General features: G+C 65.0%; 2 protein-coding genes across 3 annotated transcripts; one reads left to right on the plus strand and one right to left on the minus strand.

Annotated features, from left to right (window-relative positions):
- Window positions 1-8,291: 8,291 nt before the first annotated feature.
- On the minus strand, window positions 8,292-12,390 carry LOC144929695 (galactoside alpha-(1,2)-fucosyltransferase 2-like). Its single transcript, XM_078850092.1, has 2 exons — window positions 11,262-12,390; window positions 8,292-9,653 (listed from the first exon to the last, which is right to left on the minus strand). The coding sequence occupies exons 1-2, from the start codon at window positions 11,335-11,337 to the stop codon at window positions 8,638-8,640; spliced, it is 1,092 nt and encodes a 363-aa protein (XP_078706218.1). The 5' UTR covers window positions 11,338-12,390; the 3' UTR covers window positions 8,292-8,637.
- Window positions 12,391-12,662: 272 nt separating this feature from the next.
- On the plus strand, window positions 12,663-17,778 carry FLT3LG (fms related receptor tyrosine kinase 3 ligand). 2 transcript variants are annotated; one of them, XM_078850010.1, is made up of 9 exons: window positions 12,663-12,958; window positions 13,725-13,833; window positions 14,575-14,679; window positions 14,786-14,839; window positions 14,945-15,088; window positions 15,294-15,441; window positions 16,482-16,678; window positions 16,764-16,837; window positions 17,153-17,778. In XM_078850010.1, the coding sequence occupies exons 2-8, from the start codon at window positions 13,780-13,782 to the stop codon at window positions 16,794-16,796; spliced, it is 735 nt and encodes a 244-aa protein (XP_078706136.1). In that variant the 5' UTR covers window positions 12,663-12,958; window positions 13,725-13,779; the 3' UTR covers window positions 16,797-16,837; window positions 17,153-17,778. The 2 variants fall into 2 exon arrangements, with proteins under 2 accessions (XP_078706136.1, XP_078706137.1); XM_078850011.1 differs by having other exon boundaries at window positions 14,578-14,679.
- Window positions 17,779-21,621: the final 3,843 nt, after the last annotated feature.

A 21,621-nucleotide genomic window follows, 5' to 3' on the forward strand; every position in this document is an offset into this window, starting at 1 on the left:
GCACAGCACATCCCAGTCTCCCCTGCATCCAGGTGGGCTCTGCCTGCCCCCTCGCTCCAGCCCCGAGCCCCCCTGCTTCCCAGCTGGGCAGCTGAGATCACCGGCCCCAAGCCCCCCTCTGTCCATTGTCTTCTCTCCGGGTAAACAGGGTCGCCAGGGCCCCCTCTTCTGTCCTCTGGCCCCCCTGGCTGGAACCGGCTGGTCCGGTCACCGGGGTCCTCTCTCCGCAGCCCGTTGTCCTTCCACTGGCCGGACCTGGCTGTGACTCCCGAGCTGGGCCTCCCGCTCACCAGGTCACCAGTCGCTGGGGTCTCCGTTCTCCAGGCCATTGGCCGGGGTCCCCAGTTCCCTCGCCGGTCCCCTGTACCAACCAACTCCCTCTCCCATCACCTCGTTCCACCCATAACTTGCAGGGAAACTGAGTCCCACCCCCTCGGCATGCAAACCATTGGAAAAGCCAAGAAACGCCCCCACTTCGTCGCAGGCGGGAAGGGGAGCCGCGGGCAGGGCCGGGGCTGAGCAGCGAGCACCCCCTGCGCATTGGAAAGTTGGCATCTGTAGCTCCAGCCCCGGAGTCGGCGCCTAGACAAGGAGCCGCATGTTAACGGCGGAAGCGCCCCGTGGGGCTCCAGACCCCCAGGTTGGCCCCCCTGGTCCAGACCAATATTGTACCTATTGATGCTTTAGAAGGGTCAATTTCACAAAGCTGGAGACAAATATGAACCCCTGCTCTAACCACTAGAGCCCACTCCTGTCCCAGAGCCAGGGATAAAACCAGGAGTCCTGGCTCCCAGCCCCCCCTGTCTACCCACTAGACCCCACTCCCCTCCCAGAACTGGGGATAGAACCCAGGAGTCCTGGCTCCCAGCCCCCCCCTGTCTACCCACTAGACCCCACTCCCCTCCCAGAACTGGGGATAGAACCCAGGAGTCCTGGCTCCCAGCCCCCCCGCTCTAACCACTGGACCCACTCCCCTCCCAGAACTGGGGATAGAACCCAGGAGTCCTGGCTCCCAGCCCCCCCGCTCTAACCACTGGACCCACTCCCCTCCCAGAACTGGGGATAGAACCCAGGAGTCCTGGCTCCCAGCCCCCCCGCTCTAACCACTGGACCCACTCCCCTCCCAGAACTGGGGATAGAACCCAGGAGTCCTGGCTCCCAGCCCCCCCCCGGCTCTAACCACTGGACCCCACTTCCATCCGCTCTAACCTCCCAGACTCTGTGACACCCCCACCCATTCTTCACAGAAATATTGTTACAATATAATTATAAAAAGAACAGGAGGACTCGTGGCACCTTAGAGACTAACCAATTAATTATTAGCGCATCAGCTTTCGTGAGCTTCATCATGCATCCGGTGCAGTGAGCTGTAGCTCACGAAAGCTTACGCTCAAATACATTGGTTAGTCTCTAAGGTGCCACGAGTCCTCCTGTTCTTTTTGCAGACACAGACGAACACGGCTGCTGCTCTGAACCCTGTCAGTATAATTATAGCATCACTCTGGTATCTTTTGTGCAAGCTGAGGCGTGTGAGGTATCGTTAGACAGGTGATCATAGAATCATAGAAGATCAGGGTTGGAAGGGACCTCAGGAGGTATCTAGTCCAACCCCCTGCTCAAAGCAGGACCAACCCCAACTAAATCCTCCCAGCCAGGGCTTTGTCAAGCCTGACCTTAAAAACTTCTAAGGAAGGAGATTCCACCACCTCCCTAGGTAACGCATTCCAGTGTTTCACCACCCTCCTAGTGAAAAAGTTTTTCCTAATATCCAACCTAAACCTCCCCCACTGCAACTTGAGACCATTACTCCTCGTTCTGTCATCTGCTACCATTGAGAACAGTCTAGAGCCATCCTCTTTGGACCCCCCTTTCAGGTAGTTGAAAGCAGCTATCAAATCCCCCCTCATTCTTCTCTTCTGCAGGCTAAACAATCCCAGCTCCCTCAGCCTCTCCTCCTAAGTCATGTATTACAGACCCCTAATCATTTTACAGTCGCTTTTACAGCCGCTTTTACAGCCGCTTTTACAGTCAGCCCAGCCCCCTGGAGTCGGTCCAGCACTTGTCTAACCTGGGACACGTGGTCCTCCCAGGTCTGGCTAAAGACACAGATGTCATCAATATACGCCACGGCAAAACTCTCCATCCCCCTCAGTAGCTGGTCCACCAGGCGCTGGAAGGTGGCTGGCGCTCCCTTGAGGCCGAAAGGCAGGGTCAGGAACTCATAGAGCCCCAGAGGGGTGATAAAGGCCGATTTCAGTCGGGCATCTGCATCCAGCGGCACTTGCCAGTAGCCCTTTGTAAGGTCCATGGTGGTAAGGTACCGAGCTCCTCCCAGCTTGTCTAGGAGCTCGTCCGGCCTGGGCATGGGGTAGGCATCAGATATAGTGATGGCATTGAGCTTCCGATAGTCCACACAGAACCGGACCGACCCGTCCTTTTTGGGGACCAGCACCACCGGCGAGGCCCAAGGTCTGGCAGACGGCTGGATCACCCCCAAAGCCAGCATGTCCCAGACCTCTCTTTCCAGGTCCTGAGAAGTTTTCCCTGTGACTCGGAAAGGGGAGCATCTTATCCAAGGGTGCGACCCTGTCTGCACCCATTGGACAGTCAGATTAGTGCGTCCAGGCTGGTTGGAAAACAGCTGTCGGTACGGATGCAGCACCCCCCTGACCTCAGCTTGCTGGGCAGGGGTTAGCTGATCCGAGAGGGGAATTGTTTCCAGGGGGGAACCAGCTCTGGTCCCAGGGAATAGATCTACTAAAGGGTCATCTCCCTGCTCCTCCCACTGTCCACACACGGCCAACACCACATTCCCCCTGGCATAATATGGCTTCATCATATTCACATGGTACACCCGGCGGTGGTGCGCCCGGTTCGACAGCTCCACCACATACTTTACCTCATTGAGCTGCTTGACGACCTTGAAAGGGCCCTCCCAGGCGGCCTGTAGTTTGTTCTTTCTCACTGGGATGAGAACCATCACCTGATCCCCGGTGGCGTAGGCACGGGCCCGCGCCGTGCGGTCATACCAGACCTTCTGCTTCCTCTAGGCTCTGGCCAGATTCTCCCTGGCCAGGCCCATGAGTTCAGCCAGTCTGTCTCGGAAGATCAGGACATACTCCACCACTGACTCTCCATCGGGAGTGGCCTTCCCCTCCCACTCGTCTCTCATCAGGTCCAGGGGGCCCCTCACCCTCCTGCCATATAACAGTTCGAAAGGCGAAAATCCGGTCGACTCCTGGGGCACCTCCCTGTACGCGAACAGCAGGTGAGGTAAGTACTTGTCCCAATCCTGCGGGTGCTGGTTCATAAAGGTTTTCAGCATCATCTTTAGCGTCCCGTTGAACCTCTCCACCAGCCTGGACTGGGGGTGATAAGCTGAGGCCCAGTCGTGCCGGACCCCACATTTCTCCCACAAGCACCGGAGCAGGGCCGACATGAAGTTGGAGCCTTGGTCTGTCAAGGCTTCCTTGGGGAACCGCACTCGGCTGAAAATGGTCAGGAGCGCATCGGCCACGGTGTCGGCTTCAATGGAAGCTAAGGGCACGGCCTCGGGGTAGCGGGTGGCAAAATCTACCACCACCAGAATGTATTTCTTCCCCGACCGGGTCGTCCTGCTGAGAGGCCCCACGATGTCCATGGCCACCTTCTGGAAAGGCTCCTCTATGATGGGCAAAGGTCTCAAAGCCGCTTTCCCCTTGTCCCGGGCCTTCCTCACCCTCTGACAGGGGTCGCAGGATCGGCAATACTGCCGGACCGTGGTAAAGACCCCGGGCCAGTAAAAGTTCTGTAGCAACCTCTGCCGGGTGCGCCGGATTCCCTGGTGCCCTGCGAGGGGGATGTCATGGGCCAGGGACAGGAGCTTGCGGCGATACTTCTGGGGGACCCCCAGCTGCCTCCTGATCCCACAGGACTCTACTTCCCTTGTGGGAGCCCATTCTCGGTACAGGAACCCCTTCTCCCACAGGAACCTCTCCTGGCAACCTCTCCTCATGGTCCGTACCACACTGAGGTCGGCCAGGTCCCTGAGCTTCCGCAAGGAGGGATCTTTCCTCAACTCGGCCTGGAACTCAGCGGCTGGGGAAGGGATGGGGCCCGGTTCCCTCTCGCTGGCCAGGTCTGAGGCCTCCGCCTCTCTGAGCCGTGCCCCTCGGCCCTCCCTCCCCACCAGGGTAGGGTCCTGCGCCTCCGGTGTGGTACCCTCCCCGAGGTCAGGGCGCAGTGCCCCTCGCCGGCTCTGGCTACGCGTCACAACCAGGGCGGCCTGGGGCTTGCTTGGCCAGTCCTCTAGGTCTCCTCCCATCAAAACTTCAGTGGGCAAATGGTGGTGTACCCCCACATCCTTGGGGCCCTCCTTGGCCCCCCATTTCAGGTGTACCCTTGCCCCGGGCACCTTAAATGGGGTCCCGCCCACCCCTGTCAGGGTCAGGTAGGTGTTGGGCACCACCCGATCTGGGGCCACCACCTCGGGCCGGGCCAGTGTCACCTCCGCGCCCATATCCCAGTATCCATTGACCTTCCTCCCATCCACCTCCAGGGGAACAAGGCACTCTCTCCGGAGGGACAGCCCCGCGCCCACCCTGTAAACCGAGCACCCTGAGTCCAGAGCCTCCAGCCCTCTGGCGGAGCTGGCCTGGGGTACTCTTCCCTCCGGGGCAGGTGGTAAACTGGTAGGCCCCCTTTCCTGGGTCGTCTGCCCCTCGTCCAGCTGGGTCCCTACCCAGTTAACCCTGGGTAGGTTGGGTCGGCTCAGTTTGTCCCTGAGCCCGGGGCACTGGGACCGCACGTGGCCTCTCTGGCCACAGTGATAGCAGCTCAGGTCACGTTGGTCCCCTCGAGCGGGTCGGAGGGGCCCGACGCCAGGCGTTCCCCGTGGGAGGGGGTTCTCCCTATTTCCCCGCTGGGAGGCCCCATGGTGACTCTCTCTCTGCATCGGGGGGGGGCCTGTTCTTTTGGGACTCCTCCCGGCTACCCCCTGACCGACTGTTCACAAACTCGTCGGCCAGCTGCCCTGCGTGCTGGGGGTACTCGAGCTTTTTGTCCACCCACCACAGCCTCAGGTCAGAAGGGCACTGTTCATACAGCTGCTCCAGTTCGATTAGGTCCAGCAGGTCCTCTTTAGCTCGGGCCCCAGCTGTCCACTTGCGGGCATACCCCTGCATCCGGTTGACCAGTTGTAGGTAGGTGACCTCAGGCGTTTTACGCTGACTCCAGAACCTTCTCCGGTACATCTCGGGGGTCAGCCCAAACTCACGGAGCAGGGCCTGTTTGAACAGTTCATAGTCCCCTGCCTCCGCCCCTGTCATTCGGCTGTACACTTCCACGGCTTTGGGGTCCAGTAAGGGGGTGAGGAACTGGAGCCTGTCTGCAGGGTCAACCCTGTGCAGCTCACAGGCATTCTCAAAGGCCGTCAGGAAGCTATCTATGTCCTCCCCCTCCTTCCGCTGGGCCAGGAAGCACTTATCAAAGCTCCTTGCAGTCTTGGGTCCCCCCGCACTCACCGCAGCCGGGGCCCCACTGCTCCTCAGCCTGGCCAGCTCCAGTTCATGCTGCCTTTGTTTCTCCTTCTCCTGACGCTCCCTCTCCTTCTTCTTCTGCTCATGTTGACGTTGTTTCTCCTCATGTTGACGTTGTTTTTCATGATCCTCCAGCTCCCTCATTTTCATCTCCCTCTCCCATTCCAGCCGCCTCCGCTCCAGGGATGGGGAGCTCCACCGGGAGGATCCCCTGCTGGGTGCCGGGGTCAGGGTGCCCTCGGTATTCGCTGGGCTTCCCCCAACCCCTCCCCCAGACGTAGGTAGGAAGGGTCTCGGGATGTCCTCAGCAGCAGTCTGACCCCTCCCAGCCCGGTCAGGCCCCAGGGCCCACGCTGCGTCCCCCAGGCGGCTTCCCTCAGGGACAGGGATCGGGTCATCCAAGCGATCCCTCTCCTCCAGCTGGGCAATCAGCTGTTCCTTGGTGGACCTCCCGATGCGCAGCCCCCTCTGCCTGCACAGCTCCACCAGGTCGCTCTTAAGGCGTTTAGCGTACATCTCCCTGCTGGCCACTCGCAGGCCGGGCAGCTTTCCACCGTTTCCAGGAAAAGCCCCTCGTGTGCCAGTCCTTCTTGAGGTCACCACCTCTTTGCCAGGGTCGAGCTGCAGATTCCTCCGCCCCTGGGACCGCTCGCTGCAATCCCCCAGGGGACCCTGTTACTGCAAAAGTCTTTCTCTCTGGTCACACATTCCCAGGGGTTAACTGCCCCCCGAAACCGTCTCTCTCTGAATCTTCAGCACGCCTGGTCCCCGTCAATTCCCCTTCGTTTTACTGCTCCCCAGTCACTTACTGCAGGAAGCACCGTTCACGGGGTGCAGTAGATCCCACCGCTGCCACCAGTTGTCACGGAGTGTGGGGGAGTCCAGGCCCTGCACCCCTCTTCCTGGGATCCACTGAGACTCTCAGCCAGCCAGTAAAACAGGAGGTTTATTGGACAACAGGAACACAGTCCAAAACAGAGCTTGTGGGTACAACCAGGACCCCTCAATCACGTCCTTCTGGGGGAGCAGGGAGCTTAGACCCCAGCCCTGGGGTTCCCTGTGTTCCTCTCCCCAGCCCCAAACTGAAACTAAACCCCCCCAGCAGGTTCCCTGCTGCAGCCTCTGTCCACATTCCTGGGCAGAGGTGTCACCTCCCCCTCCCCCTCCTGGCTCAGGTGACAGGCTCTCAGGTCTCCCCTCCCCAGGGCACATTCCCAGGTCAACGCTCCCCCCTCCCTGCTGAGTCACATCATCACATCACGTCCCATGCCTGTAGCTGAAGTTAGGAATATCGACTCTGTAACAATGACCAGTGGGTTTCCACCTGGGGAACCCCCGCCAGGGGATCAGTCGGGCTGGGCCCTTAGGAAGAACAATACGTCTTTGAAGATGCGCATCTCCCACCTGCCTGGGATGGGACAAACGACCTCTGGCTCATGGCTGCTTTGATCATGTGATCCCGTTCCCCCCCCCCAACCAGTTCTGGCCTCTATGATGGAATACCAGTATCTTTCCACTGCGGGGGAGGGGGTGGGGGGGAACGACACTGGAAAACAAAGGATTCCCCACATATGTAAATCCTATTTAAGGCAGGGGAGTGAGTTAATCTTGGTTCATTCTTCACTGAATCCCCGCCCAGGCTGACTGCTGAGAACATCTAAGAAACAAAGACCAAGGTGGGTGGGGGGGTGACAAAGGGCTGAGCCCAGGCTGGGAAGGGGTCTGGCCTGTGACAGGAATACCTGGAGTTTTAAGCTGCAAGCAAGAGCAGTCTGCCTTCAAGAACCTCTGCAATCTGTCTAAGACAACATTTAGCAGGAGAAATTACTGCTTCTAACCAGGTTCCTTGGTATCTAAGCTTATATTGCGTGGTGGTTTTATTTGCTGGGTGATCTGCTTTGATCTGTTGGCTATCCCTTATGATCACGTAAAATCTATCTTTTCTAGCTAATAAGCTTGTTTTTGTTGTCTCTAAAATGAATTTGTGGAATTCATAACTGGGGGGCAAAACGCTGTGCAGATCTTCCTCCCTATTGAGGGAGGGGACGAATTTCATGAGCTTGCGCTGTACTTTTCTCTATGCAGGGCAAGACAACACAATTTTGGGTTTGCGCCCCAGGATGGGGGGTGCACTGGAGTGCTGGGCTATTCCCGAGTGAAGCCTTCCCACACAGAGTTGATCTCAGTGTCTGTCTTTCTGCAGTTGGGTGTGTCCCTACCTGTGTGTGTGCTGGAGGAGGCTTGAGGGCCTGGCTCAGCAGGACAGTGTAAGGAAGCCCAGGCTTTTGCAACAGGCAGGCTCAGTGGTACCCCAGTACCTCAGGTGGCACCCTGGAGGGGGGGAGGTGACCCCTCACAGACCCCACTCACCTCCCAAAGCTGGACTCGAACCCAGGAGTCCTGGCTCTCAGCCCCCACTCCCCTCCACTCTAACCATTCAACAGACATAGATGGTCCCATCACTCTGGACACTCCTATGAGAAATTGTTGGATGTAGGCCAGTGGCTGCTTCGTATGGGTGTCACAGAGTGTGGGGGAGTCGGGGCCCTGCACCCCCCTCTTCCTGCGATTCCCCGCGACTCTCAGCCAGCCAGTAAAACGGAAGGTTTGTTAAACGATAGGAACACGGCCCCAAACAGAGCTCGTAGGTACAAACAGGACCCCTCAGTCAGGTCCCTCGGTGGGGGGGGGGGCAGGGAGCTTAGACCCCAGCCTTGGGGCTCCCTCCGTTTCCCCAGTCCATTCCCAACTCAACCCCCTCCAGCCGACTCCCCCAGCCTCCCCTGGCTCCTCCTCCAGCCTTTGTCCAGCTTCCCGGGCAAAGGTGTCACCTGGCCCCAGCCCCCCTCCCGGCTCAGGTATTGTCCCTCAAGTGAAGCCACCCACTGGTATCCCATCCCCCATGCAGACAGTCCCAGTGAAATTCCCCTGCGACATCCCCAGGTCAATCCGCCCCACCCCCTGCTCCGTCACAATGGGGCTCTGAACCCCACCAGCCCAGCTCCAATCTCCCCCGATCTCCCCAGCGCAGCCCGAACCAGCCAGGGTTCCCAGGTGCCCGCTCCTTGGCCGACCGGGCGAGTCCTGGCAGGTGGATCCCGTGGCCATTGGATGAGCTCCTTTAGCCAGTCATCCCACTCCGCAGCGGGGAGAGATCGGCATTGATCCCGATCCACTCAGGCAGGAAAGTGGCTGCAGGCTTGAAGATCTCGAGGAAGGGGGAGTCGGGGAGGGTGTAGTTGGCCAAGTAGACGGTTTCCCCCCCAGCCAGGTAGCCGGCCCAAATGCCGAAGCTCCCGATGGTCATGATTGTGTGGTTGCAATGAGCCAAGAGAGCGAAATCCCTCCCATGCGAGGATTCCTTCCCGTCCCCCGAGAAATACACGTCTCCCTGCGAGGCGTCGATGTTCTCCCGGCACCACTCCATCCCATTGCTGGTCACCACAAAGACCGGCTCCTGGTACTTGGCCCGGAAGTAGCCCATGGCCTTCTCCAGGTAGGCCTTGTCCGCCACCACCCCCTTCCAGACCTGTGGCATCACCCGGACGTAGTCCCCCCTCCGGACGTGGACACCCACGTAGGTCACATTCCGGCGCTGCCCACGCAGCCCGGCCAGGTACCGGTTGGCCTCCTCCTTGACGTGGTCGTGGAAGGAGAATTCCTGGAGGATCTCCTGCCGGAGGTGGTGGTAGAAGGTCCAGGAGCAGGGGTAGCCCGTCAGCCGGACGTATTTCCCCTCGATGTGCCTGTACTCCTCCGACATCCAGTCGTGGAGCTCATAGTCCTTCCACGGGATCCTCCAAGCCCTGGATCTGGAGATCACGGGCAGGCTGATGCGGAAGAGCGGTGCCAGATGCTGGTGCATCTTCGGGAGGATGTAGGCCTGGCGCCCGTTCATCTTGGCCAGGGCGTAGAGGGTGGCATATTCCCCCATCTGGTTCCCCAGGCGCCCTTTGGGGTTCACAGTCCACACGCCCTGCTCCGTGGCGTTTGGGGTGGGGAAGCCCCACTCCGTGGTGGCGATCCAGTTGCTTAGGTAGATGGAGCTGATGAGGATCACGAATAACAGCAGGCAGAGGGTCAACTTGTAGGGCGTCCGGAAGGGGACCCAGCGGGATGAGGGAAGGAGGTCCCAGCCTGGGAGAGGGGGGGTGAATAGAAGGGAAAGGGGGAGGGAAACAAGGGAGGGAGGGAAGAGGGGTGGATGGATAGGCGAGTGGTTAGAGGGGAAAGGGGAGGGGGGTCTTCCTGGCCCAGTTACCTCTGTTCCCAAAAGACCTCGGGCTGCAAGCAGAGCCCCCTCCCCCTGCAGCCCAGCCGAGGGGGCAGGTGACCACAGCTCCAGCAGGACGCGTGTTGGGGGCAGCAGAGTCACTGGGTTTCTGGAAGGGCCAATCCCCCCCCCCCCCCCACAATCCGCTGGATCCCGGGTCAGCCCCCTTCAGCCACAGTCCAACCCACGGGCAGCCAAGAACAGTCAGAGCAACAATGTCTCCACCCCCGCTCCCACCACAGGTCTGCTGGTGCCCCCATGCCTGATCCACAGCCCCGCTACTGAGAGAGAACCCAGGAGTCCTGGCTCCCAGCCCCCCCGCTCTAACCACTCCACCCCACTCCCCTCCCAGAGCCGGGAAGAGAACCCAGGAGTCCTGGTGAGCAGTGGTGGGGAAGGGGGGAGGGTTACTGGGGCAGGAGGGGGCTGCCATGGGTAACAGAGAGCACTGACTGTGGGGGGAGGGGCCTCCCACCCCACTCCCTGCAGCCCAGTGCCCCCTGGGGCCGGGGTGGGGGGGGAAGTCCTGTGTTTGCCTAGAATTGCTGAGTTCTACCCCTTGGCCCCCGCCCAGAACCTCAGCAGCGGGAAGGGGGGGGGAACCAGCCGGCATCCTGGGGTGTCAGATGGGGGGACACTGAGAGAAGTGGGGTTGGGGGAATGGGCGGGTGGGGGGAGGGGATGCAGGGAGGGTCGAGATGGAGGGGGAGGGGAGGGGAGGGGAAATGCGGGGAGGAGATGGAGGGAGGGTGGAGGTGGAGGGGAAATGGGGGGAGGAGATGAAGAGAGGGTGGAGATGAAGGGAGGGGAGGGAATGGAGGGGGAGGGGAGGGGGAGATGTGGGGAGGGGATGGAGGGAGGGTGGAGATGGAGGGAGAGGGGAGGGGAAATGCGGGGAGGGGGACATGGAAGCAGAAGAGGCGGAAGGAAGCAGCCCCCCCGGTGGAGGAGTGGGGGGCAGGGTGGGAGGTTTCCGAGCCGAGGGGCAGGACAGGAGCGAAGCCGGGTTGGGCCGGGTGGGGGAGTCTGGGGTCCGGAGGGACCTAGGTGCCAAGCCGGGGTGACACCCCCCGCCCTCCCCGCTGGGCCTGCGGCCGAGGTCCCAGCCCTGGGTCCGTGGGCCCAGCTGCACGAGGCCTCTCGCCACCCTCGGACAGACGGTGTGGGGAACTCAAGCCAGGCCTGTGTCAGCACCCCACACCCCGGTCCCACAGCCCTCAGAGCAGTGGGGGCTGGGAGCCAGGACTCCTGGGTTCTCTCCCCGGTTCTGGCAATGGGGCGAGTCCCCTTCAAAGCTGCCAGCCGCCGGGCTCCAAGCCTCCTCCCCCAGCTCTCGGGGCCCCGTCCTCCCCCCGCCGCCATCTCCGTTCCCCGGGTCAGGTCGCCCGCTGCCGTGCGAGCGAGCTGCTCTGCAGGGGTGACATCCTGCCACAGCTTCCTGAGCAACACCTCCATTCGCCTCCATTACTCACCTCCATTCGCCCGGTGGGGGCAGGGGGGGCTTCTTGCTGGTTTTCGCGACCCCCACTCAGCGCGGACAGGGGGCATCCGGCGTCCCAATGGGCTCCGGGCACCTACAGGCCCCCCGACATTCAGACCCTGAGCCCCACAAGTGGGGACGCCCGGCTGACGTGTTTCCTGACCACGCCTGGGTTCCTCCCGCCGGGTCCGCCACGCCGGCTGCAGCCTTTGGCCTCTCTCGGGCGGGCGCCGCTGGGACGTGTCCGGCCGCAAAGGAGGGATCAAAAGGCGCGTCAGGATCTCTGGGCTCGCGCCGCTTCACGGCCGGGGTTGGGGCCCCAGGTCCTGCCCCGGGGCCCGGAGGTCCAGAATGGCTAGCACATCTGGCAGGGCTGGCCCCAGGGGGCATTGGGCTGCTGGGAGGGGAGCTCGGGGGCGCTAGGCTGTGGGGGGGCTCAGTGGGAGGGCGCTGGGCTGCAGGGGGTGGGGAGAGGGCTCGGGTGGGGGGGCGCTGGGCTGTGGGGAGCTGGTTGGGGCTCGGGGGGGGGGTGCTGGGCTGCGGGGAGCTCAGCAGGGGTTTTTTCTCCTCTGGCCACCATTGCTGGATTTTAGGGACCGGGGGGGGGGACGACAGGTCCTGTTCCCTTGACCCCATGAACTGAGCTGCCTGGTTCTCAGCCCTCCCCCACCACAGGCCTCTCTCTGCCCCCTGAGGTCTGACGAGGGCTCCAGCCCGCCCCAGCTATTGCTGCCCGCAGAGCCCCATGGCCAGGTACCGGCTTGTCCCCAGGGATTGGGTCAAGACAGGCATCCTGCAGCCGGGGAACTGCAACTGGGCTGGGCTAGTAGGGGGCTGCGGGTCGGGGGTGAAGGGAGCCGGGGGCTGCGGGTCGGGGCGAGGGGCGCCGGGGGGTGCGGGTCGGGGTGGGGGGAGCCGGGGGGTGCGGGGCGAGGGGCGCCGGGGGGTTTGGGTCGGAGCCGGGGGAGCTGGGGGGTGCGGGTTGGGGCGGGGGGAGCCGGGGGTGCGGGTTGGGGCGAGGGGCGCCGGGGGGTGCGGGTCGGAGGAAGGGGAGCCGAGGGGTGAGGGTCGGGGCGAGGGGCGCCGGGGGGTGCAGGTCGGAGTGAGGGGCACCGGGGGGTGCGGGGCGGGGGGAGCCGGGGGATGCGGGGCGGGGTGGGGCGGGGGGAGCCGGGGGCGCCGGGGGGTGCGGATCGGAGCAAGGGGCGCCGGGGGGTGCGGGGTGGGGCGGGGGGAGCCGGGGGGGCGGGCCGGGGGGTGCGGGGCGGGGGGCGTCGGGGGAGTCGGGGGGTGCAGGGCGGGGCGGGGGGAGCCGGGGGGAGTCTGGGGGTGCAGGGGGGAGCCGGGGGGGGGCGGGGCGGGGGGCGCCGCTCCCCGGGCCGTGTCGCTCGGTGCCCGCCCGCACGTTGGAGTCAATATTTGGCCGCGTGCTGGGGCCGGGGGGGGCCGGGGGGGCCCGGGAGAGGTGGGGGTGGGGGTGGGGCTCACAGCCACCCTCCCCTCCAGGCCGCGTCTCGCCCCCCCCGCAGCCCCTCACCTCGGGCCCCCCCCCCCTTTACCGCCACTTTCACTTTCGATCCCGTCTGAGCAGCTGCGGGGCCGACGGGCGGGTCAGGCCGGGGGCGGGGGCGGCGGCGGGCGGGCGGGCGGGGGGGGGTCTGAGCCGGGCCCCGCACGACCCCCGGAGAGGTGAGAGGGGCGGGGCAGGGATGGGGAGCAGCCCCCCCCGGGCACTGGCCGCGGGGGGGCTCTGCGCTGGGTGATGCACGTGGTTCCCGGGAACTATTCCGGGTGCGACGGGGGTGGGGGGCTGGCTCCGATCCTGCGCTAATCGCTGCCCCGGCCCCCCCCCGCCGGTGCCCTCGCTCCCGGCCCCCCCCCCCCGCCCTGCCGGTTTCCTCGCTCCCGGCCCCCCCCCGCCGGTCCCCTCGCTCCCGACCCCCCCCGCCCTGCCGGTCCCCTGGCTTCCGACCCGCAGCCCCCCCCGCCCCGCCGGTGCCCTCGCTCCCGGCCCCCCCCCCGCCCCGCCGGTCCCCTCGCTCCCGGCCCCCCCCCGCCGGTCCCCTCGCTCCCGACCCCCCCCGCCCTGCCGGTCCCCTGGCTTCCGACCCGCAGCCCCCCCCGCCCCGCCGGTGCCCTCGCTCCCGGCCCCCCCCCGCCCTGCCGGTTTCCTCGCTTCCGACCCGCAGCCCCCCCCGCCCCGCCGGTCCCCTCACTCCCGACCCCCCCCCGCCCCGCCGGTGCCCCTCGCTCCCGACCCTCCCCGCCGGTCCCCTCACTCCCGACCCGCAGCCCCCCCGCCCTGCCGGTGCCCTCGCTTCCGACCCCCCCCCCCCCGCCCTGCCGGTCCCCTCGCTTCCGACCCGCAGCCCCCCCCCGCCCTGCCGGTCCCCTCGCTCCCGACCCGCAGCCCCCCATCCCAGGTCTCTCACCTGCCCTTTCTTGCACCCCTCAGCTCCCACGCCGAGTGCCCCCCCCAGCATGCCGGCCGCCCACCCCCCATTGAGGAGATGAATTGGCGCCATGCGCCCCCCGACGCCCCACCCCCACCTGGAGCCTCCGTGGTCAGTGGGGGGCAGGGCCGGGGGCAGAGGGGTTTGGTTTGGTTGGGGGAGGCTGGGGGTATTGAGGGGACTGAGGGGGGTTGGGGAAAGCCATGGGGGTGGGGGCTGAGCTGGCTAGGGGGGCTCTGGGCTGGCAGGGGAGGGACTGGGGGGATGGGCTGGCTGGAGGGACTGGGGGGGTTGGGAAATGCAGGGGGGTTGGCTAGGGGTTTGGGGGGGCTGGGGAATTCCAGGGGGGACTGGGCTGGTAGGGGAGGGCCTGGGGGGGATGGGCTGGCTGGAGGGACTGGGGGAGTTGGGAAATGCAGGGGGGGTGGCTAGGGGTTTGGGGGGGCTGGGGAATTCCAGGGGGGACTGGGCTGGTAGGGGAGGGCCTGGGGGGGATGGGCTGGCTGGAGGGACTGGGGGAGTTGGGAAATGCAGGGGGGGGTGGCTAGGGGTTTGGGGGGGCTGGGGAATTCCAGGGGGGACTGGGCTGGTAGGGGAGGGTCTGGGGGGATGGGCTGGCCGGAGGGACTGGGGGAGTTGGGAAATGCAGGGGGGGGTGGCTAGGGGTTTGGGGGGGCTGGGGAATTCCAGAGGGGACTGGGCTGGCAGGGGATGGCCTGGGGGGATGGGCTGGCTTGGGGGGTTGCAAGGGGATTGAGATAGCTTGGAGGGGGGCCTGGGCCGACTGGGGGGAATCTGAGCTGGCAGGGGAGGGCTGGGTGGGGTCCTTGACTCACATCTGCCCCCCCACAGCAGGTCCCCTTCTTGTTGCTGCTGGTCCTGGCAGCCCCGGGCCGCGGCTGCGTCTTCCCCTTCGACCCGCTGACCACGACGTTCTCCAGGGACATCGATGAGCTGGTGAGTGGGGCCCCCATTGGGCCCCTTGGAGCCCCCCATCTCCCCCCCACTAAGCACAGCCCTCCCCAACTCACCCTCCCCCCCCATGTCTCCTTCTCTCCTTCAGACCCAGCATCTGCTCCACGATTATTCAGTCTCGATGCCGTCGAACCTGGAACCGGTGAGAGAAGGGGGGGCCCCCCCGATATCCAGAGCCCCCCTCCCGCATCAGCCAAGGCTCCCCCCCATAGTCTCTCTGACCCCCCCCCCCCCATTTCTCCCCCAGGATGGCTGGTGCGCGGAGCTGTGGCAGGTCCATTTCCTGGCGGTGGAGCTGGGGCACATGCGGGGGGTCGCGGGCACGGCCCTGCGGCCCCTCGTGGCGAAGGTGGCCCAGCAGGTCCGGTTCGTCGAGGAGTGCGGCATCACCGTGAGCGCCAGGGGGGCAGGACCTGCCCCTCTAGGGGGCGCCAGCCCCAGGGCGGGGACTGGCTGGCTGGCTGGCGGGGAATGGGGGGCAGGAGTGTGTGTGTTGGTTGGGGCGGGGGATACAGCACAGAGTGGTCAAGCTCCAGGGCTTCCCACCCCCTGCCAGTGCAGTGACACTCGCCCCTCCCTCCTCCTCTGCCCCCCAGGACCCCACGGGCTGCGTGGGGCAGGAACGCAGCAACGTGTCGCGGATGCTGAGGGCCCTGAATGGCCACATGGCGGCGCTGAAGAGCAAAATGGCGGGGCAGGACCCGGTCGACTTCAGCAACTGCACCCCCGTCCGCTGCCAGCCAGGTACCCCCCCAGAGCCGCCCCCCCAGCCCCCCGACCCCCGTCCGCCGCCAGCCAGGTACCCCCCCAGAACCGCCCCCGAGACCCCCGACTGCCGCCAGCCAGGTACCCCCCCAGAGCCGCCCCCCCAGCCCCCTGACCCCCGTCCGCTGCCAGCCAGGTACCCCCCCCCGAGCAACCCCCCCAACCCCTGACCCCATCCGCTGCCAGCTAGGTGCCCCTCCCAGCACCCTGACCCCCATCCGCTGCCAGCTAGGTACCCCCCCAAGCTGCCTCCCCTGCCCCCCAACCCCACCCGCTGCCAGCCAGGTACCCCCCCCGAGCAACCCCCCCAACCCCTGACCCCATCCGCTGCCAGCTAGGTGCCCCTCCCAGCACCCTGACCCCCATCCGCTGCCAGCTAGGTACCCCCCCAAGCTGCCTCCCCTGCCCCCCAACCCCACCCGCTGCCGGCCAGGTGCCCCTCCTCCCCCCCCGAGACCCTCCCGACACCCTGACCCCTGTCCGCTGCCAGCCAGGTACTCCCCCAAGCCGCCCCCGCAGCCCCCTGCCCCCATCCGCTGCTGGCCAGGTGCCCCCACCGAGACCCTCCCGGCACCCTGACCCCCGTCTGCTGCCAGCCAGGTGCCCCCCAGTTCCCTGACCTGCCCCCCCACCCCCTCCTGCACCCCCCAGCCACTGCACCTGCATCTGTTGCCAGCCATCTCCCCCTTGCCACCCCAGGGCCCTGGCATCCTCCCCCACACCCCTGTTAAGCCCCCCTACTGACCCCCCCGGCTCCCCAGCAACTGCCCCCCCTTCCGCTGCCGTCCAGGTACCTCCCCGGCCCCCCCGACCCCCCCGGACCTGTATTGGCTGCCAATCTGGCACCTCCTCCACCTCCCTCATTCCCTCGTCCCCTTCACTGCCCTCAACCCCCCCTCCCCCCTCCACACCCCGCTCTGCCCTGCCCCCAAACACAGCCCCCCTCAGACCCCCCTCGCTGGCCCCACAGTGGGGAATCGCCTCTCCCCTCTCTCCCCACGCTCTCCGTGTCCCCCCAGAAGCCCTGGCGCGGCTGCCTGCGCCGGACGGGCTCCCGCAGCCCGGCTTCTCCAGCCGGAAGCAGCCGGGGACCCAGGCGTCCGGGGCCGGCTCCCTGCACCAGAACCATCTGCCGGTGCTGCTCCTCCTGGTGCCCATCCTGGGGTCTCTGGCCTTCGTCAGCCTGTGGCAGCATCGGAGGCGGCTCCGCAGCCAGGTAGGGTGGGGAAGAGGGGGTTCCTGGCGGGAGGGAGGGCAGATCCTGGGACTCCTGCAGCTGCTTCTTCCCTCTCTCCCACCAGGGGACCCAGGAATCCGAGCGGTTGGACACCTGAACGAGCCGGGTGCAGGAGCTGATAGGAAAGAGATGGCTCAGGTATAACCTCCCCCCCGCCCCGGCCAACACATGTGGGGTGCGGGCCCTTTTCCGGGGGACAGTCTTGGGAAGGGGAGCGGGGTCTGGTGGTTAGAGCAGGGAGGGCTGGGAGTCAGGACTCCTGGGTTCTCTCCCTAGCTCTGGGAGGGGAGGGGAGTCTAGTGGTTAGAGCAGGGGGAGCTGGGAGTCAGGACTCCTGGGTTCTCTCCCCTGAATCAGGGAGAGGACTCGGGTCTAGTGGGGGTGGGCAGGGAGCCAGGACTCCTGGGTTCTGTTTCTCTCTACTCCCTCCCCTTTTTCCCCATCTCCTCCCAGGACCCCCGGAGCCACGGTTGGTCCCGCTGCTATGGATTCTGGGACGTGGGCGGCCAGGGCTGGGGCCGCTGGAGCCGGACTCTGCTTCCTACACCCCACTCCTGCGAGCCAAGCAGAGGGTGGAATCGGCCACGCCTCCCGGCGGACTGCAGAGCTGAGGCCTGCGGCCGGCCCCCCATGGGCCCCGGTGCTCTCCCCCGCCCCCAGGAGGCGCTGTGCAGTGCCGTCTCGCACCCGGCCCCACAGCCCCTGCTGTCTGGACTTCATTTCTGCAGCGCTGGGGAAGCCGGAGATGGATTTTTCTTCTATACTAAGCCACGTTTCGTAGACCCGTCTCCGGGGCTGGGGGTCTTTTGGGGGGGCTGGGGTCTGCGGGGACAGATGGCCCAGCAGGAAGAGGCAAAAGACCTCCCCCCCCGCAACCCCCGACAGGCCCCAAACTGTTATTGGAAACAAATGGATTTTCCTTCGTGCCAAGACGCGGCCCGTCTGGGGTGGAGCGTGGGGGACTGGTTATACGAGGACCCTTCACCTGGGGGGGACCCAGATGCCTGAGTTCCCACCCCAATGCTGGAGGAGGAACACTGTGGCCCAGTGGGAATTATTCACAATATTTTATATCAATACTGTGTCTGCCTCAATTTCCCCATGTGTTGCGTGGTCACCACGTGGGAGGGGGGTGAAAGAGGCTGTTGTTCGCTGCACAGACCCAGGTGTGACCCATGAGCCCCCCACACCTCCATGCCCAGGAAGGGGCCCAGAAAACAATGGCCCTGCCCACTGCCACTGCGCCCGGACCCCCAACAAACTCCCTGCGCTCCCCCCACTGGCCGAGTCACTCCTGAGCCAGGAGCTGGGGAGCCTAGCTCCCTCTGGGGGGTCCATCTGCCCCCGGGGCCCATCCTGGGGCACTCGCTGCGGGGGGCTCCCGCCTGAGCCAGCGGTGGGGAGGGGCTGCAGGCTCCTGGGAGAACAGCCCCAAGGGGGCTGCAGGGGCCCCACTGGGGCTGGGCCAGGCTTGGTAAAAGCACCAGGCCTGTGTGGGTCCGAGACACCCCTCTGGGGTTATACAGGGACCCCTTGAGTCCCATCCATTGGGGTTGGGGGCTGTTTGCCATCCTTTGGCGTCTGCTGCCCCCTCGTGGCGGATGTGGCTAGTGCACCCCTGAGCCAGGCTAGGGGTCCGATGGGGGATCCCTCCCCTGAACCGGGGGTCTGATCATTGGAGCTGGGTTTATGGGTCTGGGGGTTCTCGGCCCCCCAGATAACACCCCAGAATCAGGGGGGCTCCGATGCCCCCTGAAATTTCTCCTGGTCGATTTCACACTGTACCACTTTGTGCTGGAAGGGGAGGCGAGGGGGAGCCAGGACTCCTGGGTTTGCCACCTGGTCCTGGGAGGGGCATGGGGGCTAGTGGTTAGAGCGGGTGGCTGGGAGCCAGGACTCCTGGGTTCTACTTACAGCAAAACACGGCCTCCCAAATCCTCATACCCCCCCATCCCATGACTGACCCCCCCCCTTCCTCGTGGCCACCTCCCCGTCACCCCACCCCTCCCCCTAATCCTGTTCTCCCCCCATCCTCCCAAGTCCGTTGATTAAACCCAGTCGTGGGGGGGGCTGGGAGAGCCAGACGGTGCCCCCCCCCCATTCTCTCCCCTTCCGTTTAATCCCCCGCTCTGAGTTCTTCCTTGGCTGCTTGACGTCAAGCTTCTGGGGGGGGGAGACAGAGGGGGAGCCATACACACCCCTGGCCTCTGCTGGCACCAGTTCCCCCAGCACCTCCGGACCAGACAGGCGCCAGCCCCGGGTAAGGCCTGTCCAGGGGGCTGGAGGGATAGTGGGGAGGGGTATGGGGGGGGCAGTAGGGTGCATCCTGCCCAAATCCACACACGGCTCCACAGGGGGCGAGCTGGGTGCCTTCCACCTCCAGCAGGGCGCGGTCTGCGGGCCCAGAGCCAGGACGCCTGGGTTCTCTCCCCACCTCTGGGAGGGGAGTGAGGTCTAGTGGTTAGAGTGGGGGGGGGCTGGGAGCCAGGATGCCTGGGTTCTATCACGCACACACGGAGCAGGTCTCTCCCCATCCAGCAGGGGGCACGCATACCCACAAGGGGAACTCCTATGTAAAGCAACATCTGGGGCGTTCCCCTCTAGGGGGCGCCGGCTCCCATCCAGCCCCAGGGCAGGGACTGCCTGGCTGAGGGGGTGGGGGGGAATGGGGCACGGGGCCTGTCCCCTCTAGTGGGCGCCCACCCGGCCCCAGGGCAGGGACTGGCTGGCTCAGGGGGGCAGGGAATGGGGCCCGGGGCCTCTCCCCTCTAGGGGGCGCTGGCTCCCATCCGGCCCCAGCATATTCCCACTCTGATAAAATCTTTTTTTTATTTCTTGTGTCCATGGTCTCCTGCCCCCTGGGGTAGGGAGATACCCCCCCCCCGGCCCTGTCACCCTCCCAGGGGGGATTATGTTCCTGCTTCCTCCTGCATGTTATTGTGAAGATGATTTAATGCCATGCGAAAGAAATTGAAAAATCCTCCATGTTAATATGGATTAACGGGGCAGGCGGGGGGCACCCAGCTGCTGTCCAGGCCAGACGGAAACTTAGCGCTCACAGGGGAAAGTTCTGTGCAAAATAACCCCAGTAATTCCTGCTGGGACCCTGTGAGCCCCCAGACTCCTGGGTTCTCTGCCCGGCGCAGTGAGGGGAGTGGGGTCTCATGAGCAGGGTGGGGGGCTCTGGGAGCCCGGACGCCTGGGTTCTAGCCTTGGCTCTGTCCTAGACTCCCTGTATCTCTCTGGGACTCAGTTTCCTCATCTCTATAATGGGCAAAATAACCTTCCTCAGTCCCTGTGGCGTGGACGCTGCTGCTGCAGTCCAGCAGGGGGCAGTGGTGAGGGAGCACAGCCTGGCTCCAGCCACTGGAGGGGAAAGGCCCCGGGCCCCATTCCCTGCCCCCCTGAAGCAGCCAGTCCCTGCCCTGGGGCCGGATGGGAGCCAGCGCCCCCTACAGGGGACAGACTCCATCTCCCACCCCCAGGGTTCAATTCCTGAGGACTCCCTGGCGGGAGAAGCCAGGATTGTGAAGTCATGACCCCATAAAAGGACCCAGGGGCTGTCCCCCGACCCAGGCCAGCAACCCAGGGGTCCTGGTGATGCGCGCTATCTCAGAGTCATCATCCAGCACTTCCTGTCCTAAACACTTACGTGGCCGCCCCTCAGCCCCGGCTCCTCATCCAGAGGTGCCGCGTCTCAGTGCTGGGCAAGGGGTCCCTTAGTAGCCCCAGATGACAGGATTAGAGAATTCTGTGGGAAACAGGGCATGGGGGGGGGCAGGTGTCTGGGATCCGGGACTCCTGGGTTCTCTCCCCGGCTCTGGGACGGGAGTGGGGTCGAGTGGTGAGAGCAGTGGGCGGGCTGGGAGCCGGGACTCCTGGGTTCTCTCCCCGGCTCTGGGACGGGAGTGGGGTCGAGTGGTGAGAGCAGTGGGCGGGCTGGAGCCGGGACTCCTGGGTTCTCTCCCCGGTTCAGCGTTCCCTCTCTCCTTGCCTGCAGACCAGGCCTGGGGTTTTCTCCTTGCGCCCCCCCCCCACACCCCAGCGATGACCCACCACGTGGAGTTGGCCATGGGGGAAGGGCCCCACCGCAGCCTGGACCCGCTGCCCAAGCCCTGCCTGCCAAGCGCTGCGGGTGGCTCACCCGAAACCTGCTGCTAACGCTCACGGTGCTGGGTAGGTGTAAGCCCGGGGGGCGCTGGGGGGGCAGGGGTGGAAGGGAACCGGCCCATTCCCACCCCCCCCATCCTTGCCCCACATTGATCCATCCCCCACCCCCCCTTCTCTATCATTGCACACAAACAGGTGATCAATGGGGGGGGGCGTGACCAGCAGATGTGACCCCCCACACACACACCCTTCCCAGCCCCACCCCCCGGAGATGGGACATGGGGGGCGGCATGTGATTAACGTCTCATTGTGTCTTTTACGTCACTACCCGGGAGGAAGAAAATTACACATGGGCTAATCCCCCCGCCCGCGGCTGTTGGCCTGACCCCCCCCCCCCCCGCGGCCACCTTCTCCCCCCTCTCCCAGTGGGCGGGTTGACAGATGGGATCATTGTAAGCCCCAATGCAGGGCAGAGGTTCACGAGGGGGAGCCCTCCCCAGAGAGGGGTCCCCGTTTATCCAGCCCCCGCGCCCCACCCCAGAGCCAGCCGCATCTCCATGCCGGGTGAGGGATCCCTGTATACCCAGCCCCCGCGCCCCACCCCAGAGCCAGCCGCATCTGTGCTCCGGGCAAGAGGTCCCCGTTTACCCAGCTCCCGCACCTCACCCCAGAGCCAGCCGCATCCATGCTCTGGGCGAGGGGTCCCCCGGTTACCCAGCCCCCATACCCCACCCCAGAGGCAGCTGCATCTTGGTGGTGGAGGGGGACCCTGTTGGGGGTTGCGCTGAGGTTCTGTCCCCTCGTCTCTAGGG

This window comes from Lepidochelys kempii, chromosome 23, assembly GCF_965140285.1.
Source record: "Lepidochelys kempii isolate rLepKem1 chromosome 23, rLepKem1.hap1, whole genome shotgun sequence".
Taxonomy (NCBI): Eukaryota; Metazoa; Chordata; order Testudines; family Cheloniidae; genus Lepidochelys; species Lepidochelys kempii.